At 34.2% G+C, this 11,421-nt stretch overlaps 1 protein-coding gene across 3 annotated transcripts; it reads left to right on the top strand.

Annotated features, from left to right (window-relative positions):
• Window positions 1-2,537: 2,537 nt before the first annotated feature.
• On the top strand, window positions 2,538-10,849 carry LOC138913522 (uncharacterized). Of its 3 annotated transcripts, XM_070217458.1 has the most exons (5): window positions 2,595-2,629; window positions 7,812-7,911; window positions 8,494-8,852; window positions 9,889-10,061; window positions 10,118-10,849. In XM_070217458.1, the coding sequence occupies exons 3-5, from the start codon at window positions 8,503-8,505 to the stop codon at window positions 10,666-10,668; spliced, it is 1,074 nt and encodes a 357-aa protein (XP_070073559.1). In that variant the 5' UTR covers window positions 2,595-2,629; window positions 7,812-7,911; window positions 8,494-8,502; the 3' UTR covers window positions 10,669-10,849. The 3 variants fall into 3 exon arrangements, with proteins under 3 accessions (XP_070073557.1, XP_070073559.1, XP_070073558.1); XM_070217456.1 differs by lacking the exon at window positions 7,812-7,911 and having other exon boundaries at window positions 2,538-2,629; XM_070217457.1 differs by lacking the exons at window positions 2,595-2,629; window positions 7,812-7,911 and adding an exon at window positions 2,728-2,743.
• Window positions 10,850-11,421: the final 572 nt, after the last annotated feature.

Below are 11,421 nucleotides of genomic sequence, written 5' to 3'. Positions count from 1 at the left end.
ACTAATGGGAAATTAATTGGAAACAAATTATAGCTCCGTTGGTTTTTATTGTATTCTCTTATCAAATAAAAACACCTCTTAACGAGGTAAAAAACTAGTGACGACCGCACCTTCAACATACAAAAGTTCTGATATCAACATTTGTGACGAAAAATTATTACACTCGTCATTAAATAGACTTTCTAATATTTTCTTATTCGGCCCGCCCTAGCAAACTATTCCAGCCTTTTTCCCTTTACAGGCATTTTCTATTGCAGCGTGACGAATGAGAAAAGATTAGAAAGTCTATTTAATGACGAGTGTAATAATTTTTCGTCACAAATGTTGATATCAGAACTTTTGTATGTTGAAGGTGCGGTCGTCACTAGTTTTTTACCTCGTTAAGAGGTGTTTTTATTTGATATCAGAAGTTTTTGTTTGTTTACACTTGCTCTCATAGGAGCTAATATATACATTTAAATTTAAATTGGTCTATCATAATTTTTAAACTATTGTATTTTAACAAATTAAGTTAAAAAGGCGTTGAAGTATTTCAAAATACCTTTTAAACGAGGTATAGCACATGTCTGTACCTTTAGTAGTGTAGAACTTACAAACAAACGAAATTTAGCTTTTTTTTTTAGCTTTTTCCCGCTAAAGTAGCGGCTTTTTCCAAAAGTCGTAGAACAAAAGATTCCTATATGGAACTCTTAAGTGCAAATTTACTGATTCCATGACCCTAAAATACAGTTCGGATACCCTCCCACAAAATTCAATACTCAGGGAGCGTTAATTGTTCGAGCTGGCAAAAGTGGCTATTTTCGTATAAAAATAACTTTTAAACGTGACTTTTTACAGTAATGTGTTATATACCAAAATTTAAGGAATCTCAAGGGCTATACAGTTTAAGGTTTTAAAGAAAATCGTTAGAGCCGTTTTTGAGAAAAATAAAAAAAAGCTAAAAAAAAAGTTTTAAAAAATTGTCTTTTGTTCATATTTTTTTAATTATTACATTTACACAAATTGCATATAGAAGGCGTTTATAGCATTTAAAAATACCTTTCAAACGAGATGCAGCACAAGTCTGTAGCTTTAGTAGTATATAAGTTACGGATTTCCGAATTTTAGCTATTTATAGCTGTTTTCCCGCTAAACTAGCGAGTTTTTCCAAAAGTGGTAGAACAAAAGTTTTTCATATCGATGTGATGAACGTCATATCAAATTTTCAAAACTTAAAAAACATGTTTTGGACAAACTGACAAACTGACAAACTGACAAACTGACATACTGACAAACTGACAAACTGACAAACTGACAAACAGAATTAAATTTTCATTTTGGGAAGACGAAGGAAATCTTATTTTGGCTATAACTTTTGAACGGAGCGTCGGATTTTGACAAATGACCCCTCATTCGACGGGTATTTTCAAAAGGAATACAACTAAAACATTTCGAGGGGGCATTTATCCCCACCGGCCCCAACAGCTCCAAATTTCGAAATTTTCACTTTTTCACTTTCACCGCTCTCTCACCCAAGCCAATTAATTTTCTTAGAGTCTTGGTATGCAATCCTGTTAGTTTTCGCAATACCTTTCGATAGGTGTATCATTCATTATAATCGGACCATCACAGTAGATTTTCATTTCTTCGTGTATATATAGTAGTCGCCTTCGCACACTCTCCTGGTGCGCTTCGTCACTACATGGACTGCCGTCCATAGTGATACTCTAGAATATGATATTTATACCCGTTACTCGAAAAGTAAAAGGGTGTATTGTATTCGTGCAAAAGAATGTGACAGCTAGAAGAAAGCATTTCCGACCCTATAAAGTATATAGACGCTTATAGACGATTTTAAAAATTTCATTATTTCGGAAAAGTAAAAATTCAGTTTTATTGTGTTTATCAATACCTATCGAAATGTAGAAGAAATTTTTTAAATCGGACCATTCGTTAAAAAGTTACGGCGTATCAAAGTTTTTATCTTCATCTCCCTCGCACTCCCTTTAGCTGAGTAACGGGTATCTGATAGTCGGGGCACCCAACTATAGCGTTCTCTCTTGTTTTTAATATTTCCGAGTTTCGAATTAAATTTAATAAAAATCGGACGAATATTACATATAGCTGCAATAGGGAAAGATAAAATAATAATGTTAAAATAACACAAAATTTAAAATTTTTTCGATTTGTAAGTTAATGGGAACGATCTGCAAGAGTGTATAAGCTTCGGCTGGCCGAAGATTGCTTTCTTTCTTGTTTAAACCAGTTTTTGAAGCTAAAAAATTATTTGATTGAATGTAATGGCACAGTTTTTATATTCTTTTCCTAAAATTAAATGCAGATCGGTTAATCCAATGAATAAATTAAAATATATTATTTTATATAGAATCAAAATATAAATGATTACATTTAATTTAAATATGTTAATGTATACTTTTCGATAGCTAGTAAAAAAAAAAAAAAAATACTTTTTCAAATAATTTTAATTCAATTAAAAAAATATATGTTTTATCATCTCAGTAGCTTTTGAGATACGCCGCAACATTAGGGCTTTAAGTATACTTAAACATACAAAACACGCAAGTTGACTTTAGTTATTATTTGGCGCATGGGAAATCCAAGCTCTGCTTACATTTTGGCTAACTAAAAAGTGGGTTTTACTTCTTAAAGCTGAAAACAAGTACAAGTTAAAGCTGGTTAACCAGGCTATATAAAACAATTAAAAAATATAAATATCTTAATAAGGACGGACCAAGGATAAAGTGTAACGTGAAAATTCAATATGTACACATGTTCCACTAATTTCTTAATTATTTTAAAACCACATGATCGGGGGTATCCCAAGCTAAATTTCCCCTGAAAAGCAAATCTCTGTGTGACAGAAACCGTTCCAAAATAAATTATACGAAGCCAACCAAATAGTACACTTCGAAACAAAGGCGTCGGGACTTTTGTGCCACCCTTGAATGTTATCATAACATTGTTATGTTCTTTTAAACAACGCATGACACAATTATTGTAAGCTAGCTATACCCGGAGAGACATATTTCGCTTAAAATTAGTTTGGAGTACGGTTGTCAGGACTTTCTTATTTCTTATTTGTGCGATTTTTGAAAACCTTTGTGTAAAAAACTTTTGTAAAAGATCCTTCAATTGAGAAGATCAGAAGGCTACTGGCAGTGCTATGTATATAATAAATGAATGTGATCTAAGTGAAAGTAGGTAATTTTTATACTTTCTATCGTTACATTGTTATTAATACAATTTTATTTTGAGCACAAATATGTATAAAAAATCACCTCTTAACCATCATACAAAAGTTCTGAAATCAAATTTTGTGACGAAAAATGCTTGTACATTCGACTAAATAAATATACTTTATAAAATATTCTCATTCGGTCCGCTTCTGTAAAATATTTAAACATTTCGTATTTAAAGTTTAAATTAAAATTTTAAACGCATGTTCTATTGCAGCGTGCCGAATGAGAATATTTTATAAAGTATATTTTTTTATGACCCAACAGCTCAAATAGTCTAAATTTTCACTTTCATCACCCATTTCCCAAGCCAGTTGAAATTGTTTAAGGCTTGGTATGCAATCCTGTTTAAAAGTTTGCTGTTTAAATTTTTCTTATCCCATAAGTCTAATTATCAGGAGAATATAAAAAAATACAACAACAAACTTTTAAAAACACGGGGCGGCAGCACGACTACTATTTTGACTCTGTTTTCTAGAATTTGTTTCTCCCTTAAAAAATAAAAAAATGATTCTTAGGGCCGGTTTCTCGAGTGCCGGCTAACATTTCTCGAACAGATAAAGTCCCTGCTAAGGCATTTTGGCTTTCTCGAGCATAAATGTGAGAGCTAACTTTGACAGGGACTCGGAGTCCCTGTTAAGCGTTTTCGGCTCGATAGAATGACAGCTGATTTCCCAAAGCCAACTATGAAGAAGAAACGAAATCACAGTTGACTTTTCCTTTGAATTATACCCAAACAGCTGATGAAATAATCGAAGCATGCCATTTTTTGCACTTCACAGTGCGTTAACAGCACTCTGTAATTGTTTCTCGTTCAGATAAATTAAAGCAGTCGAGAAAGCGGATTTGCTTTTACGAACAGTTTATCTGGTCTTTAAGTTTTTCGAACAGATAGCTATCAGGGACTTTGACAGGGACTCGAGAAAGCGGCCCTAAGTATGGGGTTTGAAAGATAAAAAATTTAACATTAAAACAAACCATGAATCAGTTTGCCTCTGAGACCTCTGGAAAGTTGGCCAATTTCAGCGTTTTTCGAACTTTAAGGTCCTTGTTTTAAGGATCTTTGCGTCGGGGAACTTTTTGGAAAACGCAGTTTGACTTGGGAATTCAAAACGAATTCAAAACAAGAAAGGAAGCTACCTTCGGCCAGCCGAAGCTTATATACCCTTGTAGAAAGAATACTCACTCGGTGCAGTTCCAGGGATTCCAGATTCAGCGTTTCGATTTATTTCAATTTTGTTTTTAAGTAGTCAAGAATTAAAACGCCTACTTCCTACAAAGTTACAATGAATTTTCTTATATTTGTTTGGGAGCCTTAAGATATAGTGGTCCGATCCGGCTGGCTCCGACATATGTACTACCTGCAATAGAAAGAAGACCTTCGGGAAAGTTTCATCGCGATAGCTTTAAAACTGAGAGACTAGTTCGCATAGAAACGGACAGACGGACAGACGGACATGGCTAGATAGACTCGGCTATTGGTGCTGATCAAGAATATATATACTTTATGTGGTCGGAAACGTCTCCTTCACTGCGTTGCAAACATCTGACTGAAATTATAATACCCTCTACAAGGGTATAAATATAGCATTCATCAAGGTAAATTTAAAAAGCAATTCTTTTGTTGCTCAGTGTATTTATTAATTTTAAACTCGACAAATTTTTCATTGGCTGAAAGGAAATTAATTATTATACCCGTTACTCGTGAAGTAAGTAGAGTAGTCAAGCCAATCCTCCTATACGGGGTGGCTCTATGGTGTGCCGCAGAGTACAGTACAGTACAAAGTACAGCGAATGGCGGCTTTGTGTATTAGTGGAGCCCTTCGAACTACCCAAAACGAAGCGCTGATTTTGACTTTTTTGGACTATTTTCCAATAAGTTTTAAACCTAATTTATGTTTTTCTTGCAAAATTACAAAAAGAATACGAGTTTAAAGCGCATATTGTACAAGCGGTTTTACATGGTAGTCCATGGGAATTTAACTCACTGGCCAGGTCCTCTCGAGCAGTGGTCATAAGAATGCGGCTGCCCTGAGTATATCCTTTGGCAGTGACGAAATTATCGCGAATGAATTGCAAGAATGTGGTGTCTTGCGCTGGTAACCTATGTTTACCCCTGAAAATTAGCAACGTTTGTTAGTTTAAATTAATAATAAACAAAATTTTTTTACTTACATGTCTTCTTCTTCTTCACAGCCGCCGTTTTACCCGGAAAAAATATGACATTTTTCACGACAGTGATGCCAACTTTTTGCAAAGGCGGCATGTTTTTATTAATTTCTCAATAACTAAAACTTCTTTTACTATGAAATTTTTACCAGAAACAAGATTCATTATATCCGTTAGTCGTAGAGTAAAAGGGTATATTGTATTCGTGCAAAAGTATGTAACAGCTAGAAGGAAGCGTTTCCGATCCTATAACACATATATATACTTGATCAGGATCACTAGCCGAGTCGATCTAGCCATGTCTGTCTGTCCATCTGTCTGTCCGTATGAACGCTGAGATCTCGGAAACTATAAAAGATAGAGGATTGGTATTTTGCATGAAGATTCTTGGAGTTCCTACGCAGCGCAAGTTTGTTTCAAAATGGTGCCACGCCCCCTCTAATATTCAAATATTTCGGAAAAGTAAAAATGCAGTTTTATTGTGTTTATCAATACCTATAGAAATGTAGAAGAAGTTTTTCAAATCCAATCATTCGTTAAAAAGTTATGCGTGATCAAAAAAACGGTATATATCTATCTCCCTCGCACTCCCTTTAGCTGAGTGACGGGTATTAGATAGTCGGGACACCAACCCGACTATAGCGTTTTCTCTTGTTTCTAACTACAATACGAAGTACCTTTGAATAAATAATTCGTTAGCACAACATTTCGATAACCAACTCCGAAATTTGGTATTTTAAAGTTCGAGCTAATTGGTAACACTGTCAGGTCGACGGTTCGCCGACGGATTATTTTTTAACTCATTTTTTCGAGAGGTTTAATTAAAAGCAAACGTCCGGCAAAATACGGGGGATTCAGAAACCGTCAAAAATGACGCCTGTGACACCGACATTTGCAATTCGGGGGAAATTCGGTTGGAATGGTTTTCTGTGACACCCCCGAGTGTGTCAGACGTTAGTCAGGCAGCTGGATTTACCTAACCTAACCTAACCCAATTAATTTATTATAAGATAGAAAATATATCGTTTATTTTTTAATGTCAAATTCTTTAGATGAAGACAGTGTAATATTCTTTTAAGGATAGACATGATGGTCATAAATCGCGAAAATATGATTTTCAAAGGATGTTAAGAACCTTGTACTTTGAAGAATCTGAAGAATTAGCAGAAAATCGATAGTAAAGTTATTTAAAGAAGTTGTGGTTATACAGAACAATTTAAATAGTATAAAATATTCCCTGAATTTTATTTTTCAGCTCTGTACATACATAACATTTTTAAGCTCTGTTCTTACATAACATTTTTCAGCGATGTTCCTACATAACATTTTTTAGGTATGTATGGAGACTTGATCTACTAAACTTGATCTGTGATCTATACTATACTTGCTTTTTTTCGATCAAACAAACAGCTTAACGTAAAAATTGCCAAAAACCTTGAAACTTGAATAAAACATATTTCCACGTGATTTTGCCCCGATATTAGTTTCTAATTAGTTGGATACTGAGCTTAACTACAAATTTGGAGTACAGTTTGATTATTTTTATGACAAACCCCACCAATATACGCAAAAATCAGTTTTTGGCTATTTTTTGTTATTTTTTGGACCTGTCTTCTGTTGTTAATTTATCCTATAGGAATGCTAATATGTGACATTTTTCTGTACTGAATGCTTCATTCACATGCTAAACTATTATGTTAAAGTCAAAACATCCAGCAATTGAGAGATAGAGGTAAAGAAATCCGCTTTACAAAACAGTCGGAAAAAATGTCCCGAGCGACATGTCCCGAGCGAATGTGGTTGAAACTGCATAAAAAAAAAACGTCAAAGAATTTTTAAGTAAAACCAAAAGCATTTCACAGCGACATGTTTGAACAACATTCTAAAAAAAATCGCATTCAAATATTCCATCAGAATTCGCTAATTTCTGGTGTTGTATGAACTTCCCCGAAATCCACTTCTACTTCTGTCCCGAGCGAATACGGCAGTTTTTTACCGATATCTTAAAAACTAAAAGTGGTACAAAATGAAGATTTTTACAAAAAAATAGAGCTTGGGATGAGTGAAAAGAAAAACCCATAATTAAAACTAAAATCCATTGTTTTACAATTTTTTATCAACTTTAAAGGTGTGCAAATGTCCCAAGCGACATTTTTGAAGTGCCCATATATACACGTATAAATGAGATCTTTATCAACAGTTTTTGGTACTTGGCGTTTTTTTATTTTGCGCCGTTTTTGCTCCAAGTATACCTTGTAGGGTATTGACGAACATTTAATATTGTTTGGTGACAAATTTTTTTTGTTCAAGAATTTAATAGTTATGGTTGCTTTTGTGTAGAAAACTTTAATAATACCAGATAACATTAAATGGTGCAGTTTTGTTTTAGTTTTGTATTGTTTTTAGTTGTGCCGTCAGTTGGAAAGAATGCCTCACGCCAAAAGCTGTGGGATTTAACTCCGATGGAATTTCGAAACGTACTTTTACAAAAATATGCTCAGTAGATGTAAGCAACTTTCTGCTTTTACACTTTTAAAATATATTAAAAATATATACACTTTTAAAATATATATATTTAGCAAATAGCGAATAACCATTAGATGCGGATATCGAACTGTTATTTACCTTTACGTAATTTGTACTAAATGAAATATTGCACGTTTTTTGGCCCAAGGCGCCACTGAGCTTATGTTTCACAATACAGAAAATATCGCCATTTTCAAAGTTTGCCGACCTGTTGCTCACAAAATACACAATTTATTTATTTATTTGGAAACTTAAGGTAAAATTTCAAAGGTAATTTAAAACAAGAGAGAACGCTATAGTCGGGTGCCCAACTATTTGAAAAATGTATTCTACATTTCAATAGCTATTGATAAGCACAATAAAACTGCATTTTTACTTTTCCGAAATCTTTAAAGGTGTGGGCGCCAGACACCTTTTAAAATCTTTTATGGCGATTGTGGGCGTTAGAGGGGGCGTAGCCCTCGGCTGGAACAAACTTGCCCTGCGTAGAAAGCCCAAGACAGACAGACAGACAGACATTTTCATAACATCTATATTAATTCCTTTAATAAATTTCAATCAGGAAACCAGTATGAGATCTGCCACAAAATGGAGCATTGGCTTTTTTTTTGCCACTTCGTTTTTTTTAATGACTTCCAATGGTCACGGAAGACTCATAGAGCCGCCAAGTAGAGCTTCAGCTTGGCGCTTTGGATTTCAAACACCACCAGACTACAACGACCACGAATTATACTGTGGCGGGTTTACTCGACAATGGAAAATAAATGGTGGTAAATGTGGAGAGTGCGGGGACGCGTGGGATGTTCCGGAACCACGCCCTCATGAATATGGTGGCCAATGGGGAGAAGGCTTAATAGTCCGGAGTTATGCGCCTGGATCCAAAATGACGATTCGGGTTGAATTAACTGCTAGTCATATGGGGTAAAACAAATTACTATATACACACAAAAAATTATGTAAAATCGACTACTTAGGTAGTCTACCTGAAAAACAATAAATTCGAATAAAAAAAAGTTTGGTTAGATATGGCAGCTGCAGGTTGGTAGAACTATTGGTCATAGTCGCAGTTTTGGGAGCGCTCATGGTCGAATATGTAAGCGAGAGCTTGATTAGCCAGATTAAACTGAGCAAAATGGCCGAAGTCGCGGCTTGGGGTGTCAAAAATTTGACGGCGCGGAATTTTTAAGGAAAAATTAAATTTTTGAAATCAGGAAAAAAAAATAATAAATTTACAAAAATGTGGACCTCTGCGAAAAAAAGCTATAGCCTCATCTTTAATAGCAAAGGATAGTGACAAATTAAAGCAACAAATGTACTCTATTTTAGATCAAAAGATTGGTGACCAAAGAGTCAAATAAAGTTTTATGAAAATTATCTCTTTTACCCTATACCGTTAACAGGGGCTAGACTAGTTACAAAAGTACGTTGATATCACAGGTACACAGATGTTTGCCGACATTTGAAATTATGTGGCCTATATAATTGGACTAACCTTTATTATTTTCGCTGAAATCTACTCTCAGTACATCACGGCATTCCTAAAAAATAGTCCCCATTGTCAACCATTGCCCATGGCTTTGAAACTCGACGCCAAAGTTTAAAATCCCAAAATTTTCAAGATTTCTCTGATAAAAAATTTCACAAAGTTTAGTTTTGTGTTCCTGTGTATTTTGCAACGTTCCTCGAAGGCTTTGCAATTGTCTTCAAAATGATTTTGAAAAAAAGTTAGAGCTAAATGAACAGCCTTTCCGATGATACTAATCTCGTTTCGATGGCTCTGCTGCTATGTCTTACCAAACTTTTCTCACTATACTATATTAACCCAAAAAATTAACAAAAAAATTTATAACAATTTTCAAAATTAGTGAAGTAAAATTTTTCTATATGGATTTTTCATAGTTTTTTTTCGTGTTTAGTTTTGCCTGAAATTAGACAGTACATACATATATGTTTACAGATATTTCGAGTTCCGAATATGTCCAAATCAAATTGCTAAACAGTTTTGCTTGGATCAAAATGTTTTGCTTATACTTGAAGGCTCACCCTCTCAGCCAATACCATCTGACCTCAATATCCGCTTCTATCCGCGAAACGGAAGTCGCATTTATGAAATTAAGGCACGGTTACCTGGTAAATAAATTTCTCGAAAAATTTTAAACGCAATATTTTATCATTATATATTACAGATTTTACATGTGACCAATGTGTTCTGCAATGGCGTTATGTTGCGGGAAATAATTGGGGCATGTGTAGCGATGGCAATGGCGCCGTTGGGTGTGGCCCACAAGAAGAATTTCGTTCGTGTTCGGATATTGCCCTAACTACAGGGGGTCGGACTCCTATTCGTCATAGTCGTCCCTTAAATACAAGACCTACACAACCTAAACAAATGCCTACAAACACGAAACATAATTCAGTAAAATATCATAGTGATACTCTTAAGTGCACAGTAATCATTTCGCTTGTATTAATATGTATTATTTTAATTTGTGCTGTAGGTATATGCTACATATTCAATAACAACAAACAATTGGGTAACGCAAATTTAATTAATATTCTAAAAAAAAAAATGTTTTTTTGGAATTCAATCAAAAATTCAATGCTTGAAAGTGTCGCATTTAAAACTACATGTAACCTTCGAGATGGTACACTAGAAATCCCACCAATCCCACCCCCAAGAACTAAAAGATTAAATAAATTAACGAATAACATAGAAAAAATATCAATTAAAGTCTAAGAGGTGTTATTCGCTACAAGATCAAAGACTATACACATTTATTTATGCTCATAATTTAAGATTTGCATATGTTTCATAGTCATAAAGCTCCAAACCTATTGAACCATTTGTGACACGCAGTCGAAAATGCCTGTAAGCCTGTATTTAATATTGGGACAAAATAAAAAAGATGTTAAATGTATTTGAAAAATTTTTATTTTCTTTAGGATTTTAAAAATATGATAACGCATTGAGTGTGTCTAAGTCGAGTGCCATGACTATCAAATAGTGGTTGAATTTCACTATTTCGCCATAACTTTTTTTGAAAGTTCCAATTTGAAAAATTTCTTCTACATTTCGAAAGGTATTACTAAGCATAACAAAACTGCAATTATATTTTTCTTTAATCCTTAAAGTCGTAGTCGTTAGAGTTGGCCCACGCTTAACTGAGATAAACTTGCGCTGCGTAAAAAGCCGAAGAATGTATGTTGTTAATTCCAACTTTGTAGCTTTTGTAGTTTCCGAGATCTCAGCGTTCATGCAAAAAGACAGACGGACATGGCTAGATCGACTCGGCTAGTGATTCTGATCAATCTTTATATAAATATTTGTCTTTACCGATAAAACGGTCAGTAGCAAATTTTACATAAAACATATTGACATAAAAATCTAAAAAAAAACACATTAATTCCTAAAATAATTAGAAGCCGCATGTGTGGTACAAATTAGAACAATAAACGACCCCAAAGTGCCCCAAAATTCGATTTTTTTTTA

The sequence above is a fragment of the Drosophila takahashii genome, chromosome 3R (assembly GCF_030179915.1).
Source record: "Drosophila takahashii strain IR98-3 E-12201 chromosome 3R, DtakHiC1v2, whole genome shotgun sequence".
Lineage (NCBI taxonomy): Eukaryota > Metazoa > Arthropoda > Insecta > Diptera > Drosophilidae > Drosophila > Drosophila takahashii.
Note: the sequence above shows the minus strand (reverse complement) of the source record. Positions and strands in the feature narration are given on the sequence as shown.

Excerpts from the sequence above, each read along its gene's own strand:
- LOC138913522 (XM_070217456.1), top strand. The coding sequence starts at position 8,503 with ATGAGATCTGCCACAAAATGGAGCATTGGCTTTTTTTTTGCCACTTCG. Across the intron at positions 8,853-9,888 it reads TTAACTGCTAGTCATATGGG|ATATTTCGAGTTCCGAATAT; the intron begins GTAAAACAAATT and ends ATATGTTTACAG. Across the intron at positions 10,062-10,117 it reads AATTAAGGCACGGTTACCTG|ATTTTACATGTGACCAATGT; the intron begins GTAAATAAATTT and ends TATATATTACAG.